Here is a 23,642-nt window from a genome sequence, read left to right as displayed (position 1 = left end):
CTCCTCGGCATGTGGGATCTTCCTGGATCAGGGATCAAACCCGTGTCCCCTTCATTGGCAGGCGGATTCTTAACCACTGCGCCACCAGGGAAGCCCCAGCATGAAGTTTTATAAGGCTTTTGGTGCATGTTGTTGAATTGCCCTCAAGAAGGCTTATACCAGTTTATTCTCCCTCCATCAGTGTGTGAGACTTTCGTGCATCCACGGGCTATCCCTCAATCTACCATGTGTGAAAAAGGTAAGGTGTTTCTATATTTCTCACAATTGATATATATTTCGTAATCAGAAAAAAAATCATGTTCTTTTTTTAAAGAAAAAGAAGTTTTCCCCATTAAAAAGATGGGAAACCTGAGGTCCATGGATGAATAACTTTTAAAGTCTTGCTTTTTGAAGTCTGACAGTTGGGTCTAGGAGATTGAAAAAAAGTATTTCTGGATAGAACCAAGATGCTTCTGAGAAGAAAATTCTAAGGACCTTGGCAGTTTCAGTAGCCAAGAATGAAGTCTGGCTCTGAAAAGAATGAAAGATGGCTCTGAGGAGACAATCAGGGGAGTCATCACAAATTTGAGGGGACAAACTTGGTTCTGAGGCCGCTGGAATGGGATCGGAAGCAGTCACCACTCCAGAGTTTCTGTTTTATAGAGACTTGGGGCAATCAAATTTGCATTTGCATCATTCATAGGATATTGAGAACACTCCCCAAAGTACTGCTTGGCCTCATCACTGATCTAAGAAGACTTACAAATGGTCCAGGTCGGGTGGACCTTAGAGTATTAAATAGGTGGTTCTGAGAAGACAGTTTAAGATGGATGATTGGTGTTGAGGTGACTGAAAACTGGTTTTTTTTGTCTGTTTGTTTTTTTGCAGTACGCGGGCCTCTCACTGTTGTGGCCTCTCCTGTTGCGGAGCACAGTCTCCAGACGCGCAGGTTCAGCGGCCACGGCTCACGGGCCTAGCCACTCCGCAGCATGTGGGATCTTCCCGAACCGGGGCACGAAGCTTTGTCCCCTGCATCAGCAGGTGGACTCTCAACCACTGTGCCACCAGGGAAGCCCTGAAAACGTTTTTTTTTTTGTTTTTTTTTTAACTACTTATTTCAAGACTTAGTATTTTTTTTATGAATCAGTTACATATACATATGTTCCCATATCTCTTCCCTCTTGCGTCTCCCTCCCTCCCACCCTCCCTATCCCACCGCTCCAGGCGGTCCGAGCTGATCTCCCTGTGCTATGCGGCTGCTCCCCACTAGCTATCTACCTTACGTTTGGTAGTGTATATATGTCCATGCCTCTCTCTCGCTTTGTCACAGCTTACCCTTCCCCCTCCCCATATCCTCAAGTCCATTCTCTAGTAGGTCTGTGTCTTTATTCCTGTCTTAACCCTAGGTTCTTCATGACATTTTTTTTGAAAACTGGTTTTGATAAGGCAGCTGGAGATTCACTCTCTCTGACAAGCCAGTTTGAAGGAATTCAAAGTTGGTTCTAAAGAGATTCAAAGGTGTTTGGCAGGCTGGGATGGTTTTGTTTCTTGTTCTCCCAGATCCCCTCCATATGCTCTGGACCAACTTAACCCCAGTAGGTGCTTCATTAATTTGTTCAATAAATGAGGCCCAGTTTTGTTCTCAGGAGTTTGGTCTTTGGATCTGAAAAGATTCTAGGATGAGAAGTTGGTTATGAGCAGAAATGAGCTTCTGAGGAGGCTGAGATAATTTTCTCTGAGGCGGGCACCCACTTATGGTTCTGTGGAAATGGCTACTTCTGGGTTTGGGAACTCAGGAGGCACTCAGGCCCAGGTGGGCAGCCTGATTTACCTGGGTCACAGGGCTTGGAGAACACAGATTCGTTTCCATGCATTTGCCTCCCCAGATTTACCAAACCACCTCCCTCCAAATGAGTCCCAAGTGAGAGCCTTAGGAGGGCCTCCCTCCCCACTATCCCCAGGTCTGCTCTTTGGACTCTAGTTTGCAAGTCAGCGTCATGGTCTTAGAGGGCTATGTTCTCCCAGCAGAGAGGCTGGTCAGAGCCCAGGCCAGGGCAGCCAGCAGGAGAGAGGGCTCAAGAGGGTCACCCCCAGGGAGGGAGGACAGGTCTGTAGGACGGAATGAGCACTGGGAAGTCTACCTGGGGAATGGGCACTAGAAGACAGGAAAGGAAAAGATTTTAAAAATCTAGATGTAGTGAGGTATAAAGGGTTTAAAAATAGCTTTATTTACATACCATAAAATTCGTCCATTTTAAGAATACAATTCAATGACTTTTAGTAAATTTCCGGAGTTGTTCAAACATCACAGTTCATTTTTAGAACATTTCCATCATCCCCAAAATAAGAAGCTGATTTGCAGTCAAGATCTACTCTTTTTTTTCTCTTTTTAATTTATTTTTGGCTGCGCCCCTCCGCATGCAGGACCTTAGTTCCCCCACCAGGGATCAGACTTGCATCCCCTGCAGTGGAAGCACAGAGTCTTAACCACTGGACAGCCAGGGAAGTCCCTCAAGATCTACTCTTACCCCGAGCCCCTGGCAACTACTAATCTGCTGTCTATAGATGTGCCTTTTCTGGACATTTCATATAAATGCAACCATACAATATGCACCTAACTTTTTTTATTATAATGTCTTTAAGGTTTATCCATGTTGTAGCACACATCCATATTTTGTCCCTTAATGATTGCAGAGTGGTCTTTCGTTGTTTGGATCTGCCACACCTTATTTATCCATTCACCAGTTGAATAGACATTTTGACTTGTTTACACTTTTTGGCTCTTATGAATACTCGCATCCATATCTTTGTGTAAACATGTTTTCACTTCTCTTGGGTAGATAGCCAGGAGTGGAATTGCTGGGTCGTATGGTAAGTGTATGTTTAACTTTATAAGAAATGGCTAAACTGTTTTCCAAAGTGGCACCTTTTTACATGCCTACCAGCAATGTATGAGGGTTCCAGTTTTTTCACATCACCAACACTTGTTATTGTCTGTCTGAAAAGGGTAACTGTTAAGGATAATCTTCTAAAATAAAGCAAGTAACCCTCTCCCCACACCAACCCCAACATATACCCAGGCAGGCAGCAAGTGCCAGTTTATCAGAGTTGGGAACCCACCCTCTGACCCCCACTGCCTTTTCACCCTCAGGCTGCTGCACAGCCCCAGGCTCCCTTGGCCCAAAGAGGAGAGAGAAAAGATGCAGTTGCAAGACTATCTCAGAACTGAGGGGTGGGAATGTGGGAAGATAGGGTTTGTGATAACTAGTGAGTGAGTGGGGCCCATGTTCTAGAAAATCCATCCAGGTAAGATCCCCCAGGAGATAGTAACAAAATGCAACGTGTACAGATAACCTCTCAGGACTATCTCCCGGGACAATTTCCCACACCATCTGATCTTAGCCCCTTCCTCCTTCTGAGGTACGAGCACCTTATCAGTGTGTGGCCCACCATCCACCAGGCACCTTTTCTCCTTAGAAAAGTATTGCTGAGGACTTAAGGACATTTGCCAAACTGAATAAACAATGACATATAAACAAGCATACCTTATTTAGCCCCAGACATATTACCAAGAAGATATAAACAAACGGGACGGAGTTTGAAATAGAGCAATGAAGATGATGAAGGGGCTGGCTCCGTTTCCATGCAGAAAGATTAAATGAAGCAAAAAATTTTTAGGAGTCTGGGCCCTGACTCTGTGAGTGGGGGGGGGGGAAGGGGGTGATTATTGCTTTGAGTAAGAGAGAGGGGAGTAAATGGGGACGTGGTGGGAAGAAGGTGCCAGAACGGGGCGGCTCTGGAGTGAATGGGCCCACATCCACACAAAGACTTGTACTCAAATGCTCAAAGCAGCTTTATTTCTAATAGCCCCTAAAGGGAACCAACCCCAACGTCCATGCACAGGTGAGAAGGTGAGCAACTTGTGCTATAGCTGTGCAGTGGAATACTGCTCAGCAATAAAAAGGAGTGAACTATTTATACATGCAACGACATGGATGAATCTCAAAATAACAATGCTAAGTGAGAGAACCCAGACCAAAACGAGTACATACAGAATTATTCAACTTGTATGAAACTCCAGAAAATGCAAACTGATCTATATAGTGACAGAAAACAGATCAGCGGTTGCCTGGGGACAGAAGTAGAAGAAGGAAAGACGTCCAAGGGGTATGAGGAAAGTTTTGAAGGTGATAGATATGTTCATTATCTTAATTGTGGCGATGGTTTCACCTGTGTACACATGTCAAGACTCATCAAATTGTACACTTTACATGTACCTCAATTGTATTTACATCAGTTTTGTGTACTTTTATATGTACATCAAGTGTACCTCAATAAAGTCATAATAATAGCAGTAATAATAATAATAAACAACCTAAGTACTGAGGAGAATGGACTTACGGGAGGGCTTCCTGAAAAAGGAGATGAGATAGTTTTACTTGGATCTGAGAAGCTGAGCCACCAACTTGACTTAAGAGAACATTATCGAGTAAGCTTTGCCTCAAAAGGCTCTCCTAGGTTCTAGTACTGGGAAAAGGGAGATGGGATGAAAAATCACTGAAGTGGAGGGCTAGATTTGCTATTTGGGTGCAAAATCTTATTAGCACCCAAAAGCGTATGGGTAGAATGTTGACATCTTACTTGCTCATACCTGCTTCTTTTAGACTTGGTCTCATTCCCCTTAGGACCACTGGGATCTCACTCTGCCCAATCTTCCCCTCTCAAGTTGCATTAAGTGTCGCTGCACCAGGGAAAACAGCAGAGGAGAGAGGGGAACATTGGAGAGAACCCCTCTGACTCCATTGCACCCGTTCCTGACTCCATTTCTTCCTGGGGTGTGGGAGCTGTAAGTGGGGGCAGGTAGAAGGAAGCACACCTCAAACCCAGCCTGACAATAGAAGCTAAGCTCTGCCTTTCTGAGTGCTTAGAATCTTTCAAAATGAATGAGGCTGAACATTCCTGAAATTTAAGAGAAAAGAGTACCTCTCAGATACTAAGAGGTCAGGGTCAAGAGTCCTTAGGACCTGGTTTTCTTTTGCTTCAGAATTGAAACCTGTCCTTCGCTGGCCGAGTTCCCTTGCCCTCTCTCCTCTTCCACCCCATTCCTCTCTGTCCCTCTCCACATCCCTGAAGCCCTAGAAAATGTGCCCAGGTAGCAATCAATTGTTCAACACTATCTGGGTCCCTTCCCAAACCTCAGCCTTTATGACGATGCGAGTTTTTATCAGCACTGCCCTGGGCCCTTGGTTTTAGATTTCCCTCACAGGAGCAGGAGTTAAAGTGAACACTTTACTTTTTCTTTACACTATAGGACCTTAAAATCAGGCAATTATTGAGTCTTGGCCTATTTAAACCATGCAAAGAAACTTAAATTTCAACTGTCAGAACCTAAAGAAACCCTGGTGACAGGACTAATAATAATTAGCTGGCAGGCTTGGCATCTGCATCAGAATCACCTGGCATGCTAGTTATCAAGGCCAGTTCCAGGACCCCATTCCAGACCTCAGGAATCAGATGCTCTGGGAATGGGGCCTAGGAATCTGATTCTGATGCACTGTAACAATGTAGGAGACCCTTTGCTTTAAAGGAACAGAGTGAGTCTCTTTGCTCCTTCTTTCATATTTTATTCTTGCCATGTTTTTTTTTCTTGGGAGCCTGTGATGAGAGATTCTTAAGAATGTGTAACAGGCATAGACTTGTTTTCCTGGGCCTAGAGTAAGATGGGGAGGGGAGGTGGGGCTGGGAAGAGGTGTGCCAATGCAAATATTGTCCCATCAGGACGTGGTGATTTTGCCAGGAGGCTACAGGGATGTGCCCGTTGCTAGAGAAGGTGGCTTTGTTCCCCGTGTTCCAGGCTGAGGATTCTGGTGTCATGGGAAAGGGCAGAGATCAAACACTGCTGGTGCTTGAGGGGTAGAATGGAAGAGAAAGAATTGGGTTGATGCCAGGGGATTGCTGGAATTCCCCTGGCTCCGGGAGAGGTGTGGGTTGGTAACCAGGGAGACCCTTGGGGGAGGAGAAGGTGTGGAGGTAGGTTAGACTTCGATTTCATTCAGGGCCTGATATCCATACTGGATAGAGGGGATACTTCATTGTCCTTGATTTTGGGGTCAGAAGTTGGGAAGGGAGCCAAGGCTTGGGAATTCCAGGACACCAAATCTATTGCACCCATCTGACCAATGGAAGGTGGTGTCTGACCAATTCACAGAAGACTCATATCAGGGTTGGAAGTAGTGCTTCCATTCAGTAATCCATCCATCCATCCTCCCTGTCTCACACACAAAGCAAGCCAATCGGGCCGACTTCCACTTACTCTGCCAAACTCAACTTTTCCACCTTTCCTAAGCCCCTGGGTGGGTTGAGTGTCCTTCGCAGTACTCCCAGAGAGCCTCATGCTTGCCCATGTTATATGACCTAGCACCATGTTATAATTTTTGGCTTCATCTCTATCTCCCCAACTGACAATGTGCCTTGTTGTCATGGCCAGCTCAAGGCCTCTCACAGAATAGACAGATGCTCACAAGCCCACGAGAATTGCTCTGGCTGTGAGTGTGGATCCTCTGGGGGCTGGGGCCAGAGGAACCTAGCACTTTAGGCCTCCTGCATAGTGGGGACAGACTTAGTCTAGGTGGAACAATAGACACCAGGCCAGCCTCCTGCCCCCTCTGCCCTGTGTCACAGGAGGCTGCCAAGGATCACAGCTCTAGCTGGCAAGTAATGAGATTTTCTCCTGGAAGGATTCTTGGCTTGATAACTGGTCCTTGCCTCTTCTAACCTTCTTCGATACCCTCAGGCTTCTGGGGACATGGAGGATGGGAGGAAGAGTCTGAGGCAGCCCCAGCTTTTACTGTTTCCCAAAGCCCTCTGCCCACCCCTTATCTCCCCCAGGTGTATAGGGCAGGGATTCCCAAGAACACAGAATTTCCCTACCCTGGGTAGAGATGGAGGCAGGGCTGGTCAGACATTTGGGGCTAGAATGGTGCTACCTCTGGCCACACATGTTCCACCTCTACCTCTGGCCTTTTTTAGCTTTCACTAACCAAGATAAGCCTGAAGCCCACCAGACTGAGGAATGGGCCCAGTATCAAGAAGAGGAGACCCAAACCCAATTCTCGAAGAATTCACTCCAGCGACACACAGTGGGCACGTCTCTGGTTGGAATATCCTTGTCTCTGGAAAAGCCCCTCAAACCCCTCGATAGAGACGGCTACTACAGAGGCCTCCCCCTAGCCCAGGAAACACACCCAACCACAGCTATTTTATTTTCCTTTTAATTTTTCTGAAGGATATACACCACATATCCCATGGGCAGTAAAGCGCATTCAACGTGTTTATAAGCCAAACAGTCACTTTGTTTAAGCAAACACAAGTACAAAGTAAAATAAAACCACAAAATAATGAACTGCATGTTCATAACATACAAAAATTGCCGCCTACTCAGTAGGTAACTACAACATTCCAACTCCTGAATATATATATAAATTTACATTTTCAGTTAAAAAAATAGACTTTTGAGAGTTCTGATTTTTAGATTTTGTTTTCTTACATTCTGGAGAACTGAAGCTCAAGCTCAGCCCTTTTCCTTATTTTGCTCCCAAAGCCTCCCCTGAATCACCACTCCTTGCCCCCCTTAAGGCTAGAGGTGAGCACATCCCTTACAATTGCACATGTCAAGCCGTCAGCAAGGCGCATCACACAAAAGGCACCAAGACGTGAAACTTTTTAAACCAAAAGGACAAAAAAAAACCCCAAACCTTTCAAAAAAAGGAGAAAAACCAAGCCATATTTTGCCACATGTGAGAGTACAGTCGGGCAATATTTACAAAAAGGTTAACAGAACAACACTCTGAAACATGCTCCGATTAATACCGAGAATTGCTGTTTCAAAAAAAGCTTCAAACTTAATTGTCACAGCATCATCACAAAACAAAGGATCACCATTGGTTTGCTTGGCTTTTCTTTTTTTTTTTTTCCCCCAAAGTGAGGATCTAATTCCAAATAATACAATAGAGTATGCAAATTATTTCACATCAAGAGTACCCCAAGAAAAACAAAATCCATGGCACAGACACTGTACAAGAGTACAAGGCTGGACTCTGAGGGGCCCAAACCCCATTTTGCCAACTTGATTTTCTAGCATTGAAGGGAGCAAGGGGTCAGGCATACGATGGAGATGATACTGAAATGATATATCCAAAATCCATGCAAATCAAGTTCTTTGGATAGAAGTGAAGACCTTGCACATGGCTGTTTCAGGCAGCTGAAGTCAAAGGGAGTAGGTCCTGGGGAGGAAAGGGAAGTGGACAGAAAGAATTGTTGGCCAACAGACCTTCCACAGCGACCCTGGGGTCAAGTAGAGGAGGATTTGGCTCTGAGAACCTCCATCTGACTTAAGAGGAGCCCCCTCCTATGGCCATCTCCTCCTCCCGTCCTTTAAGTCTCTTGTGTTTCATTTTCTCTCTTTTTCCTTTCCTTTCAGCAAATTTCAATTGTCCTGGGAGAAAACGTGGTCGTCATGTCCGAAAGCCCTGTGGAGGCGCTGAAGGAGTTGGTGACAGCTGAGGAAGGGAAGCTGCTGACCTGGGCAGGGAAAGCAGGAGGAACGGAGGAGTATGTGGTAGCCACGGAGGGTGACGGGAAACCACTGTGCACAGGCGATGGGTAGGTCGAGGAGCCGGGAGAGGAGTAGGAGGTGGGCACGGGTGATGGGTATGAGGTGGTGGCTGGGGATGGGTAAGAGGTAGCCACTGGGGATGGGTAGGAAGGGAGAGAGGAGGTAGCGGCAGAGGCCACACTTTTGTCTGCTTTCTTGTCCTTCTGCCGCAAGTGGATTTTGGTATGCCTCTTGCGTTCATCACTCCTGGCAAACTTTCTCCCACAGATGTCACAGGCGAATGGCTTCTCGCCTGTGTGGGTGCGGATGTGGGTGGTGAGGTGGTCGCTGCGGCTGAAGTTGCGCATGCAGATGCGGCACTGGAAGGGCTTCTGGCCCGTGTGGATGCGGATGTGGCGGGTGAGCTCGTCTGAGCGAGAGAAGCGGCGGTCACAGGACTCCACGGGGCAGGCGTAGGGGCGTTCATGGGGGGGAGTCTTGCTGGGTCGGTTGGGGTACTTGCGCATGCGGCTGGGTTTGATGAGCTGGGACTGGTAGGTGGTGTTGAGGGCCTTCAGGTCCTGGGAGCCCGACTGTGTGGCAAAGGCCTTGATGGTAGAGAGTGGAGTGAGCGAAGGCTGCTGGGTACGGCTCTCCAGGCCCTGGAAGGGTTTCTGGTCTGGGGTGCCCAGGCCCAGGTCCCCCTGCTGTTGTGGAAACAGATAGTCAGGGATCATGGGGACCTGGAAGCCACCCTTGGCAGCAGGGTAGGCAGGAGGTGGGTACTGAAGCGCGGTGCCTGCTGAGCCTGGAAAGGCCTGACCTTGTGGCTCAGGGAAGATGTCGGTGTTAGGTGTGGGGAAGGTGGGTGCCGCTGAGTAAATAGGGCTGCTGTCGTTGGACTGCACTGCGCAGCTCAGGGGTGGGCTCTGGGAGGCAGAGGAGGAGGCCGCTGGAGATGATGCTGAGGATGAGGTGGCTGGGGGGTTGGTCATGCTAACGAGGCCGCTGACCAGGCTGAAAAGGGGCTCAGGCCATAAGGTGTTGCCACTGTTGGGTGCAGGCTCCAGAGAGAAGCGGCCAGTGTAGGTGATGGGGGGCAGCCGGGTGGTTTGGCTGGGGTAACTCGTCTCCACTAGAACCTTCTCGTTATTCAGAGTGATGTCAGGAAAAGACTCTGGCAGGAGAGAGAGAGGGAGGAGGCCTGGTTACTGGAGAGCAATCACTGGAGGGCGAGGAGGACCCACGCTGCCAGGCGAGAGGTCGGGCCAGCTACCATTGACTCTTGAGCTAGTTAATAATTGATAGCAGCAGATTGCAATGTTCCTGGACCCGATCCAGAGGCAGAACCCATTTCAACAACAGCTGACGCAAATACGGAGAATCCCCCTCCACTGCAGCTCCCAGCGTTCCGCAGCAGCGGCTGCGAGGGCGAGGGATTCCCGCCAGCACCCCCTCGGCCACCGCTAGTGCGCGACCCCTACCCGGGGCTGCCGAGACATCCCTGGCCAAGGATCACCGTCCTTCCCTGGGGACAGGAGGCAGGCTAGCCTTCCTGGAGGCGGAGGGGGCGCAGCCCTGCTCGTCAAAACAAGCCCTCCCCCCCTCCCCCCACCCCCGCAGCCCCACAGCTCTCCTTCCAAAACAAAAGCTGGCTCCCCTGTGCACCGTTAAGGACGAGGAGGGGGTGGGGGATGTCCCCAGGCATTCCTCTAACACAGGACCTTGGGGATGACAGGAATGGAAGGGAAACCCCACTTGCATCCCTTAAGTCCAGAAGCACTGCCGCGGTGAAGGGGCGCTGCAAAGGCCGTGGGGAAGGACCAGACTCCAGGATGGTGGCGAAGGGGCTAGCCCTCGACGTAGGCCACAGCTTACCTGCGGTCAGGTGCTCATAGGGCTGCTCGCCCGCCTCCCCCTGAGGGTTGAAGGCGCCGCCGCTGCTGTTGCTGTTGCTGCCGCCCCCTCCACCTCCACCGCCCCCGCTGCTGCTGCTGTTACCGCCGCTGCCCTCCGGGGCCCCGGAGGCACCGAGGAACTGGGGAGCCCCATTGCTCAGCAGCATCATCTCCTCCAGCTTAGGGTAGTTGTCCATGGTGGGCGAATGAGGAAAGGAGCCAAAGGGGTCGGAGATCTGCAGCGGGGACATCAGCTGCATCTCGGCCTTGGCTGCCGCCATCCCGGACTGGTGGGCTGGAGAGCTGGTGTTGGGGCAGGTGGGCGCAGCCCGGGGCAGGAGCTGCGGGGGACACCTCTCGGGGGCCTGGCCAGGTCACATGCGGGGCGCGGGGCACACTGTGGAGAGCGCAGGTGGGGTCTGCCGGCTCGCCCTCGCCGCCGGCCGGTGTAGACGCGGCGCGGCTGCCGAGGCTGGGGTAGGGGCCGGTCCTGCGGCGGAAGCTGGTGGCAGCGGCGGCGGCAGCTGGCGGCGGCGGCTCCCCGAGTTCTGCGCGCTGGGATCTCTCGCGACTCCCCGGATCCGCCTCTATTTGAAGGGTCTGGAACGACATGGACCCACCTCCTTCGTGACGTACATGGCCATAAATGGGAAACAGGAAGCCCTAATATGGCAAGACCAGCCGGGAGGACCCGGAGTGACGTGAAGCCCCCTCTCCAAGAGCCATAGGCACTGCCATCCCGCACCCTGGGCCCGACGCCGGCTCCCACACCCTGGGTGCCCAGGCCTTGAGGAAGCTTAGTGCTCAAGCCACAGCTGAGGACTCCCGGACCGAAGCTGCTCCGTAGTTCCCGGCGTTGCCCCCGCCCCTTCCCTCCGCCTTCTTCCCTCCTCCCGGAGCCGGAAACAGCCGGGCCATATCTGGGCACTCCAAATAAGGCGCTGCCCATATAAGGGTTGTTCCGGCGGGGGATCCTTCCTGCTCCTTATATGGCGTTTCCGGGTCGCTGCTTGCTGTTCCCTGCCTCCCTCCCTCCTCCCTGGTTCCGAGCCGGGAGCCCTACGCGCGCGCAAGAGCTGGGGACGCCCAGGCGGGGAGGGTTCCAGGCGCGTAGCTCTATGCGCTTCGAGGCTCCCGGCGGGGACTGGGCTGGGAAAGCCCAGGCCCTGGGCGGGGGCGAGGGCGAGTAGGACCTGGGTTCTGCCACCGTGATCCAGGGCTCGCCCGCCTACCTCTGGGACCGTGGGAGCCGGGCGGGAGCGAAGGGGAGGAGCTGCTGGGCTGGCCAGGGCAGAGGCCGCCCAGGAGAGGCGGGGCCCTGACCCCAGGCCTCGACCAATGGCATGGTGCCTTTCCAAGTGTCGCGGGGGAAACTGAGGCTAGGAAATAACGGCCAGATGGTTCCTGGGTTCCTTCCTGTGCGGTACGGTGGGCCATCTGTTTCTCCGCCATCTGCCAATGGGGTGGGGCTGCTGGAGCTTGGGGATCCCTCTGTGCCACCCGAACCAAAAGGCTGTTCTCTGGTCCCTCTGGGGAAGATCCCACGTTTGGGTGGTTGGACGAGGTAAGCTGATTGCTTCTGGAGAGACCTGAGTGCTGTTCCCACCAGGAGCTGGTGGTCCCTGTGTTGGTGGGAGACTGTCCCACCTTTATCCAGAACAGGTGGAGGTGGGGCGGGAAGTGTGGGAATCTGAAAAGGAGGCTTCCCTGTGGACTGTCTGGGGACCCCAGGCTGGCTCGAAGAGAGGACCTGCTTGGCGGGTTGGTGCTGCCCTCTGGAGGTCCCTCCAGCTCGGTTCCCCCGGCCCCTGGCCGAGTGGGCTCTTCCGCCGCCGTCTTTCTCCCCCTCCCGGCTTCTGTGCTGGGCGCTGCGCCAGGCTGGGGGAGCCTTAGACGCAGTGAGCGCGAACTGAGCAGGCGCCGCATCCTGGGCTACCCCTGCAGTCCCTGGGGAGCCGCCACAGCCGAGGCGCCCAAATCCCGGGCGGGATAACACTCCCCTCCTCGAGCCAGGCCAAGGGCGAGGGTGGGAGGAGAGGGGAGTAGACTGGAATGGTTCCCGCAGGTCTCCCAGGAGCGGGACGCAAACGAGGAAGCCCTCCCTGTCTCGTCCCCGCCCTCCTCCCCACAATCAAGTGCGCAACCAAAAGAGAACTGGGATTCCGGTAGGGGAAGGCTTCTGCTCTAGCTCTGAATCCAGGGGAGGTGGTGTTTTTCTGAATTTAAAAAGAAAGCAGAAAGTGTGTGTGTGGAAGGAGCTTGCTGACGATACTGGGAGGGAAGGGGGCGGGTTAGGGTCTGCTTGAACCTAAACAGCCTCAGGAAGTAGGTGTCGGAGGGTTTAAATTGGGGGGGGGGCGTAGCTATCTTGGGCTTCATCCCTCTGAATCCTACACACACACACACACACACACACACACACACACACACACACACACACACACACACACACACACACACACACACACACACACACACACACACACACACACACACACACACACACCCCTACCTTTCTTATAAAAACCGGCTTAAGAAATCCGGCAGTGAACCAGGGCTCCCTCCTCTCTGTGCTCTAGGTCTGAACTCCCCATCCCAAATGCTAGGGCCTGGTGGGTGTCCACTCCCACCGCCTACCGAGTTGTTCATTAGGAGCAAGAGTGAGGCACCTCTCTGAGGCCTCCTGCTGGGCAGAAAGGCCAGGCCAGTCAGGGTCAGATGTCTTGTGTCTGAATGCCCATTTTGCTACTTCCTGGTGGGGTACCTTGGCCAGAATTTTGTATCTTTCTTCAACTGTAAAAAAGAGCTAATGTTGGGCTTCTCTGGTGGCGCAGTGGTCGGGAGTCCGCCTGCCGATGCAGGGGACGCAGGTTCGTGCCCCGGTCCGCGAAGATCCCACATGCCGCGGAGCGGCTGGGCCCGTGAGCCATGGCTGCTGAGCCTGCGCATCCGGAGCCTGTGCTCCGCAACGGGAGAGGCCACAAAAGTGAGAGGCCCGCGTACCGCAAAAAAAAAAAAAAAAAAAAAGCTAATGTTAATGATGCCCACATGGAAGGATTGTTGTGAAGACTGAAACTCACGTGGACTTCTGTCTGTGAAGTCCTAAATAAAGCACAGTGCCTGCCTTGCTGTTGGCATTCAGTAAACAGTGGCTATTGTTATTTATGACCCCCACAGGGTCACCCACAGCTCACCCACCCATCCTCAGCCTCCAAGCAAACCCCAGTGACCCTTTTCTGAAAAGTTGTACAGAGAAGGAGAAACATTCCAATTCTAACACAGGGGACATTGTCCTGAAGAGCTAATCAGAATCCTTCTTGCGGCAGTAGAACATCATTTCCTAGAGCAGAATTATTTCAACCTTGACTGTGCAGCAGAATCACTGTGGAGCTCTGAAAAAGAAAGGTTTTACCCTAGGCTAACTGAATCACAATCTTCCTGAGCTCCTGAGGGCCAGAACTAAGCAGGCACTTTGTCCTAGGATCCTTCTTCTGTCTCTCAGGAGCTGCCCAGACTCCAAGAGCACATCTTCCTCCCCCAGCCAGGGCAAACTGGTTCCCCTGTGATTCTAATGTGTAAGCTGACCTACGGTATCTTCAGGTCCTCACTGAAGCTGGGCACTCGAAATCCTAACAATCTACATCTTTTGCTTTGCATGTCCAACCTTTCTTTTCCTAAGTGCTCCCTGCCAGTTATTTCCTCTGGAGAGCCACCCCAATCCATGTGGTTGAGGGAAGAGAACCCCATCCTAGTTCTAGGAGAGGGTATGTCACCCTTGCCTGGCCATCTGTCTAGGACGCTTCCATCCAACAGTCCAGGAGCATTCCATCTCCCTAGGCATAGCCACTGAATCAGGATGGGCACATGACCCAAACCAGGCTAATGAGAATCTCTTCTTGGACTTTTTCTGGAACTCTTGAACAAGGGGAATTCTCTTACCCAGGTGGTACTAAGCCAATGGAATGTAAGCCTGGAAGCCATCTTGCCATCAGGACTGGAGAGCTTACCTGAGAATGAAGCCAGTGCAGAGGAAATTAGAAAATAGATTCACACATAGAGAGTAAGTCTCTGGATACAGCCTGAGCCTTTTAGTTACACAGGTCAGTGTATTCCTTTTTTATTTAATAAAACTTATTTCAGTTTCTGTTACAACACAGCAGGTTCTGATTAATACACCCATTATACACAACAACAAAAAACTTTTTTGAGGACTTTCTGTGGGCAAGGCCTGGGAATAAGGCCTAACGCATAGGCCCCTGCCACTGAGAAGCTTACAGTTGGGTAGAAGCAAGCCTGGATTCCACGTTACAAGAGAATTAAGAATAGGCAGCAGCCCTGTTAGCCACCAAAAGTCAGTTACGCTACAGAACATAGAGGATAGGGGGCTGGGAAAAGGACAAGGATGATATTTTGGAGAAACAACATGATGAGGAACAAACTTTGTGGTGAGGAGATGAGAGGCACTTTCAGGCCGGGGTTGGGGGTGGGTTGGCCAGGAGAGTCCATGTGTGGTCTGTCTAGAAAAAATGCGCTGGAGTAGAAAGCATTCCTATTGGGAAGTAGTAGGAGATACAGTTGAATAAAACATTCATTCTTTTAAAAAGAGGTTTATTGGCCATTGCGTGTATCAGACACAGTGCTAAGGAGGAGGTGGCCTTTTCAACTCTGTCCTGACTCCACGGTATATGCCCCTAGAAGGCAGCTTCCACCCAGAAACAGTGACAACAGCTGGCTCAGAGCCCCTACGCACTGCCCACCTTCGCGCTCGCTGTGAGGGGGCATGAGTGAGAAAGAAGCCCGGCGGAAAGCCTCCTCCTGGACAGGGTTATACTGCTGGTCTGCCTTCTTAGCAGTGGGGCTGGGAGCATCTGTGTTATCCCCATTCTCCTCTGGTCTGTCTTTTGGCCAATGGCACACTTTTGTTTGCTGTGACTGGGGGGACAGAGAGGGGAGGAGACATGGTGAAAAGACTTGGCCCCTCCCAAGGAGGGTTTGTGAGCACCCAACTTGTGACCAACAACCCAGATGGGACAACAGGTCTGGGGCCTAAAGGAAACCAGGTTGGGAGAAGGAAGGCCCTGAGCACCCTGGCCCGGGTGTCAGCGGGGCCTCAGGGGGGCTCAGGGATGAGTCTGGGACTCTCAGACCTTGCCTGCTGGGTGACTGATGCCAAAAACCCTGGAAAACTTGAGAGGCCCTCAGAGGTTCTGCAGGTCTGAGCTGCTATCTGTGCTCAGACCTTCCTTGCAAACCAGAGAAGAGGAAGATGCAGAGGTGAGAGCAGAACTGAGCTGGTCCAGGGCAGCTGAGGCTGCAGGAGAAAGCCAGTGGGAACCATCATGCCTGACCCAGGGTTGAGCAGGCTGCAGCTCTCGGAGTAAAACAAGCCCCTTTTTCCATTGCCGCTTCCTCCTCCCCAGCCCCAGGCTACGTCAGCACACACATGCGCTGCTCAGATCGTGGTTTGCCACCACTGTGGCCCGCCCAGGGCTCAGGAAGTGACTCTTGCTTTGGTTCTGTCTGGGGTGCCTGTCACACTTTCCGATGGCTGATCGGCTCCGCTGGAAACGTGGAGGGCCTGGCCTTCAATGGGTCTGGGGGTAGCTCTGCTCCCACCCCAGGGAGGGTCTTTGGGTGCAGAGAGAAGAAACCTGAAGAGGCCAGGTATGGGGTGGGACAGAGGGTGCACTGAGAGGGTGGGGAGAAGTGGAGACCTGGAGGAAGGGGGGAAATGAGAGAGAATCATCCCGGAGTGTTGTAGAGTGAAACCACCTCATCTTCTCCAATTACAGACAGGAAACCAGGTGCCAGAGGAGACCCTGAGCCCTAGGATAGGTGGAGAAGGGCAAGTTCTGAGATAGGCCCATACAGAGTGATGCTGAGGCCTGAGGAAGAAGGGGGTCCACTGGGCTCTGAAGAGGTGCCTGGCATGAGCCCTCCAGATGGCATCCAGGGCTGCAGGGAAGAGCCCATGGAGGACTGGCCCAGGTGGGGGTCTGCCTGCGAGAGTTGGGGTCTGGGCTGCTGTCCTCAGAGTCTGCCTGAGGGGTCATGTGCCGGACAAAGTTAGGTAAGGCCTGAAGTGGAAGTCACGGAGGTGGCTCAGAGGGGCCATTGAGGGAAGAGGGAGGGAGTGGGTCAAGATAGACGACCTTTATCGTTTAGGCCTACTCTCCTGGTCCTCTCTGCCCCAGAGTATCCTGCAGATGCAGAAAGAGGCCGCTGTCCCTGGACATCAGTCCCTCTGCCCTGTGCTGAGTGGCCCCTCTCCCAGGCTCAGGGCCAGCAAGATCCTGGGCTTAGAGGACAATCCATCCTGCGGTGGCTTCCTTGCTCCCCGCACCCCCAGCTGAGTGTGCAGCAAAGCTGGCTGCAGAAATCTCTGGAAGCTCGTTGGGCAGGCAGAGGGAGGGGAGTGTTACATAAGAGCCCACTGATGTGCAGGAAGTCTAGAGCAGCCTTTAGATTAGAAAGGCAGCGTTCCCATCCAGCCCAGAAAGGCAGGAATAGCAACTGCGGTTATTTCTGGCCCCTCACCACCACCCAGCGCCAGGGCTGCTCAGCTTCGTGGTGGGTGAGCTTGGACTCTGCAGACCTGGGGGGAGGGCAGGGAGCGGGGACAGGTAGCCCCTGGGGTTACCCCACTCTGGTACTGGCCTCACCGTCCCCTTCCTCTAAACACCAGGATGCTGAAATCAGTGGTGGTGCTCGTTTCCTCTGATTTTCCTTAATCTCTAGATGCATTCTCTATCCCCACCCCACCCCCAAGACACATTTACGATGTGACAGCCTCCGTGCTAAACACTTGACAGGCATTTGTCCTCACAATGCCTTATGAAGTAGGTTCCATTCTCATCCCCATTTCACTGAAGAGGAAACAGGTTCAGAGAGGGCAGGCGACTTGCTCAAGGTCAGAGAGCCCGGCAGTGGTAGAGCCAGGATTCCAATCCAGACAGTCTAGAACCCTCTAGCTGAACCCCAGCTCATCCCAAGAACTGTTTTCTGGGGCCCCAGAATGAATCAGACAAAGCTTTCATCTTACCGGGGTTCTTGAGTCAAATCGAATGGGGAAGCAGACACGTGAACACATCATTTCACTTCATTCATTCAACGATTACTTATCACATATCTGCTCCACTCTAGGCATTAAAGATATAAGGAAAAAAAAAAAAAGATATAAGGAGAAGTAAGGAGGGTTCTCCCTTTTTTGCAGGTCATAGCCCAGTAAGGGAGACAGACAAGTAAACAAGCAATTTTAACAGTGTGATATGTGCTATCATGGGGGAAGCACAGTGACTGTGGGAGCCCCTAATCCAGCTCCCACCCACTGACGTGGTTCCCAGTCAGTCAGAGAGCCGACTCACCATTTTAAAATAATTCCAGGAGGCTGGGTTGGGGAGGAATGGTGGTGAGACCAGCCAGGAAACCATGCAATCATCCAGGAGAGAGGGTGAGGTCTGGGTGCATCAGCACCAGCTATCACAGAGACTCTCTTCAGGGGCCTCCGAGTCAGAGGCAGAGAGCAAGAAAAACTGACACCCCAATTTACTGACAGGCATCTCAGCCCAAAGTGCATCCATTTCCCATGGTATGGAGGCAATAGGATAGTTAGAGAGGCTGGATGGAAGAGTCCTCTCTTTTTCCTCCTCTAATCATCACCCTATCTGGTCTACCCATATTATGAGGAACGCTGTTTTAGGGCAAAGTCAAAATGAGTGACTGAAGAGGAAGCTGGCACCCAGAACCAGGGAGAAGAGCTTCACTTGGGCAGAGGCTGCACTTCTGTTCCTATCAGCAAAGGGAGGGGATCTTTGGAACTGAAAGGACCCAGTTTCCCTCTGGTCAAGACACAGAGAGAGCCATCATGGCAGGATGACGATGTCTTTAGGCTGACATCGGACTCACTGTTTTTTTCAAAAATATATTGCAGTAAAATATACATAACATAAAATTTACCATTTTAACCATTTTAAGTGTCCTATTCAGTGGCATTAAATACATTTGCAATGTTGTGCAACCATCACCAGTATCCATGTGCAGAACTTTTTTTATCATCCCAAACAGAAACTCTGTACCCATGAAACAGTAATTCCCCATCCTGTTCCCTGCCCTCTGGCCCCTGGTAACCTCTGTTATAGTTTTTGTCTCTCTAAATTTGCCTCTTCTAGGTACCTCATGTAAGTGAAGATATTTGTCCATAATATTTGTCCTTTTATGCCTGGCTTAGCATAATGTTTTCAGGGTTCATCCGTGTTGTAGCATGCATCGGAATTTCATTTCTTTCTAAGGCTGAATAATATTCCATTGTATGTATGTACCACATTTTGTTTTGTTTATCCTCTCATCTGTTGATGGACATTGGGGTTGTTTCTACCTTTTGACTATTGTGAATAATGAATATTAGTGAGCAAGTATCTGTTTATGGATTCTGTTTCTATTCATCATTCATCTCATCTCAGCAATTACCAGAGGGATTAAAGTTAGATTTAAGAAGGATTTTCTACTGGTTTCCTACTACCAGTGACCAAAGCAGCAGCATCTCCCTCTTTGGATAGTTTTCTTAACTCAAGTCTCTTCTACCTCCTCTAATCCCACCCCTAGACTGGGGTAATGCCCAGAATGGCTGCACTGGTATTAGAAAGAGGCTTTACAGGGGTCACTCTGGGGTCATAACTCTGGATGGTTTATTTTTAGGAGCTGGGTGGCAGGGGTCTCACGGTCTTCTCCTGGGCTCTGGGTACTTTTGCCACCACTACCCACCCCAGACCCAGACTTTCTCCTTTCCCTGGCAACATCCAGGCTGTCTCCCTTTTTCTCTCCCAGGCTAAATTGGGAGTGTGAAGCTGCTCTTCTTCCCAATTTAGCTTTTGAATTAAAGTGAGAACTGAATGTGGCTGGAAAGCTGACTCCCATCTGTGTGTGTGAGGGAGAGAAAAGCAGAGCAAGTGAGCATGAGCACATGCAGGGGGGGAGTCCAGGCGAGGGCAGGTGATCTGGGCAGCCGCTGTTTAATGCAGACACCCATCCTCAGGTGCAGGCAAACAGCTCAGCAGAGAGATGCTGAGGTTGGAAGGTTGGTGTTTTTCCAGGAGCAGAAGAATACTGCATGGATATCATTCGAACATTCCAGAAAAATGTGCTGAGTTCTTATAGTGTGCCAGGCCCTGTACTAGATGCTGGTGGACCAGGTAGACCCATCACCTATGCCCTGGCTTTCAGTCCAGTGGGGAAACAGGCAATGACCAAACAGGGTGATGTATGCTGTCAGGGAAGAGAACAGAAGGCCACAGGGGCCTGGACTGAGTGTGGTGTCACATCTAAGCTGAGAATTGGAGCACATGCAGGAGCTGACCAAGTGAAGCAGGAGACCAAGAGTGCTCGGGCAGAAGGCACTGCGTGTTCAGAGATTTGAGTGGGCCTGGCTTCCCCAAAGGAGGACGCTGGCCCCGGGAGCCCACCAGGTGGGCTCAAGAGGGCCAAGAGCTCCCATCTCCTCCTCGTCCTCTTCTTCCAGGGAGAACAGAGCCAGATGAGAATGACTGGGCCAGAGAAGTCTGGGAGCATGTGAGTCCCTTCTGCTCAGGCTCTAAATAGTTGAGGCAGGGGGAGGAGGGAAGCCTCAGATCTCCTCCTGAGTCACCACTCAGAAAGCTGGACCTGGCAGGTCCAAGATGGACATAGAAGAGAGGAAATGGGAGCTCAGTTGCATCAGAGGAGACAAAGGAATCAAGAAGGGTCTCTGCTTGGTTTAACTTACTCCATCCTTTCCTGGGAGGCTGGCTGAGTTGGTCTCTGGGGGACCTGTCCTCTTCTAACCAAATGGCAATGAATCATGATCTGGCTGAGATAGGAACAGGTCGAAATCTTGGCAAAGAAAGACCTTCTCTTGACGGGAAAAGGAGAGAGCTCTCTGGGGGGCCATGCATTTCTCTGTCAGCTCTCAAGTGAGTTCCCCAATGACAGGCACAGCTAAGGGATGCTGGTGTAAAACTTGCCATTAATATTTCAAGCAGCATTATTTATTGATCACTCATCTGGCTGGGACAAAAGGAGAGGGTAATACATTAGGTATTCAGGGCTGGTGGGGTCAGTTTGGGAAAGAGGTCAGGCAAAGGTAGGTCATTGAGGAGTCTCGGCCCTGGCTGCTGGAAAAGTACTTTGGGATTCCAGGGTTTGGAGATTAGGGTCTTTGTCTCCTTTTTCATCCCTACAGTACCCCAGATGAAAATAAGGGAAGGGGAAGGGGACAGGGACACCTGGGGGCAGGCCTGGGACTGCCACTGTGGCCATCAAGGAGATCATATCCAGGGAATCCTGCAGCTAGCGTTCCTCTCTTCCGCCCAACCCGTCCCTCCCAAATTCCCTACCCCTTGCCACCTCTTGGGTCCCTCTTCAGACCTGACCCTGAAATCAGCTCCAGCATCCTCTCTAGATGCCATTTCAGAGCCCAGGTTGGGTTCCTTGGGCTGTAGGGCCCTCCCAGGGTCAGCTTGGCAATTTCCCTGCTCCCAGGAGGTGCCCGATCCTCGCCCAAAGGGAGTACCTGCCCACTGGGTCTGACCATCTCCTGTGCACACAAACTGGGGTTAGGAAGTGATTGAGAATCCACAGCTGTCCTATCTACCCACAAGGATGCTTTCTTCATGAACCTCCAACTCCAGGGAGTGGGGTATAAAGCATCCTACTCAGCAGACTGCTGAATGTAAGACTGTCCCCGGCAAGGGCCGGAGAATCCCACAGTGGGAGCGAGCTGCGCCATCTAGTGGGCTCTTTTCCTCCTTGCAGGCATCCCTCCCACCCATCGCTGCCTGCAGCCTAGATAAGCGACAAGCTCTCAGGTAGAAACCAAATGGCTCTAAGACTTGAGGTGCTCTCCTCCTCCATGCAGGCCTGACCCAGCTCAGAGAGCGAAAAACTGGGGGGAATTTGTGAGGGAGATGATCACGTACTGGCTGATATTTAAGGCAGTGGGGAAGCCAGCAGTACCTTTAGGCCTGGAAACAGTCTCTCCCTATTATCCAGAATGCCACATATATGGGGACCAGAGCCCCTCCTTCCTCTACCTAACACCCTTTCCTTCAGGCTGAGCAAGGCTGGGCTCAGCTCTACCGGTCAAGGAAGAGCTGGCATAGGCTGGAGCGGCGGCTACCTTTCCTCTGACATCACAGCCTGGAAATCCCATTTTAAGCAGGTTCTCTGGGTGTGGGGCACACACAAGAAAGGGAGGGGGAGCCAGCTGAAGCAGCTTCAGGCCTGAGGCCATTTTAGCCAGGGACCTCAGGCCTGGAGGGCTGCCCAGTGTCCCCAAGATGGTCTGGGCATGGGTCACAGGGCTAGACCTCAGCCCCCGCTCCAGAGCTAATCTCTCTTAATGCCCAGTGGGAATCCAGGCAATGATCAAGCACTCTCCACATAGCTCTAGCCATACACCTGTTATGACTCCTCTTCCCCACTCCCCTGGCCTAGAGATATCTATCGAGGCAGAGGGGAGAGGGTAGGTGGTCCCAGGGGACGCGACAGCAAGGGGTCACATATACCCAGATGTGTCTCCCCAGCCTCCTCCCCCACATTCTGTTTGTCACTCTCCATCTCTCCTCTCCTACCCTGCACCACAGGGGTCAGGCCCTGTGCCTAGTTCTAGGAGGTTGAATGTTTCCATGGCAACGGACCAATGAACTTGGAAATCGGAGCATGTTTCTGTTGACACAGGGAAACCCAGATGTGCACGGAGAGCCTGGCAATGTGGAATCTGGCAGTGACCTCCTTAGCCACTGGTCACTGTGGATGGAAGTGTGTTATCTGAGTGTGTGTGAATGTGTGTGTGTGTGTGTGTGTGATATGCAGCAAATGGGATTAAGGTTAGAGAAGGCCTAACCTGCTTTCCTGGCCATATGGTAGCTGCTAGCAGGAGACTGCAGCATCTTAGTCTCTGGAGATCTTTCTAGAACAAGGGTGTCTGTCCCCTGAATTCTACCCTGACACTTCCTCTTCTTTCTGATAGAGAAAGGGGCCAAATTGCCCAGAGGTCAATGGTGAAAGGAATGCCATTCAAAGGTCTATTGACTGGAAGAATCCAGGAAAGATGAAAAGGGCATCTCACACCCCACCTCCACTGCCACCTCAGTTCAGGAGGTTCTTGGCCAACTGGCTCAAGTGTGGCAGAAGGACATGCCCTTGTGATGCCAGGGAAGGGAGAGGAAAATGTAGGGACATTTTGCCAACCTTGGGGTCCAGGGCCTGGAGTTAGGTCCCCACTCATACTCCCTACCCCATCCCCGGCGGCTATGCTTCCTCTGTTTTCCTTCCGCAAGGCTGAGCCGCTATTTCTCTTGCTTCCTTCACCCTCCCCCTCCTCCTTCCCTCCCTCTCTACTCTTTTCCTTCGTCTCTTCCAACGCTGCCTCTGATCCTCTGTCATCCTTTCCTTCTCCTGGCTTCTACCTCAGGATCTCGTCCCCACCAGCTGTGCCCCTCCACCCCTGGAGACCTTGGGTCTACCTCCCCAGAACTCAGACTCCATGCGCTACAGCCCCCCTCCTCCTTCTCTCCTCCACCCCAGCCCAGCAGCTCAGGGCTCGACCCCTCCCTCCTCAGGCCACATGGGCATGCCTCGTTGGCCCCAGCCCTTGGTTCCCTGTCCTCCTTGCCTGTCCCCAGGGTCAGACATGAACCATGGGGCTGGTTCCTCATCTCCACCTCTCCCCTCATCCCACCTATCTCCTCCTTTCAGTGTCTGGCTCACCGTTTCTAGGCACTATGGGCATCCAATCTCCTGGTTCTGACCAGGAGCCCCCATATCCCATTCTCTCTTCCCTGGGGGCCTCATCATGATCTCTGTCCCTAGAGCTTACACCTGGCACTTTCTGTGAGGTACCAGAATGTGCAGGGGTCTCAGGGTAAGATTCTGAGGGACAGGACAACCTCTGAGGGTTGTCGCTCGCTCTTCATAAGTCCTGGCCCCACCTAGTCCCCTGGCTCTACCTTGAACCTCAAAACCATCTTCCCAGACTGAACTGCCTCAAGCCTATCTCTTACCTTGGAGATCAGAACTCCTGGGGTTCACAGTCTGGCCTCTTCCCCCCTCCATCCCACAGCTGAGCCCTGCTTCTCACTTGAAGTCCTTCCCGCCTGTGGACTGGTAGAACAAGAACAAAGCACAGAGGCCAAAATAAA

The 23,642-nt window shown here is 51.8% G+C and overlaps 1 protein-coding gene across 1 annotated transcript; it reads right to left on the bottom strand.

The window, feature by feature from the left end:
* Positions 1 to 7,234: 7,234 nt before the first annotated feature.
* EGR1 (early growth response 1) lies at positions 7,235 to 11,046 on the bottom strand. Its single transcript, XM_067731880.1, has 2 exons — positions 10,451 to 11,046; positions 7,235 to 9,749 (listed from the first exon to the last, which is right to left on the bottom strand). The coding sequence occupies exons 1-2, from the start codon at positions 10,749 to 10,751 to the stop codon at positions 8,455 to 8,457; spliced, it is 1,596 nt and encodes a 531-aa protein (XP_067587981.1). The 5' UTR covers positions 10,752 to 11,046; the 3' UTR covers positions 7,235 to 8,454.
* Between the last annotated feature and the right edge of the window lie 12,596 nt (positions 11,047 to 23,642).

This window comes from Pseudorca crassidens, chromosome 3, assembly GCF_039906515.1.
Source record: "Pseudorca crassidens isolate mPseCra1 chromosome 3, mPseCra1.hap1, whole genome shotgun sequence".
Lineage (NCBI taxonomy): Eukaryota > Metazoa > Chordata > Mammalia > Artiodactyla > Delphinidae > Pseudorca > Pseudorca crassidens.
This window is presented reverse-complemented; position numbering and strand designations above follow the sequence as displayed.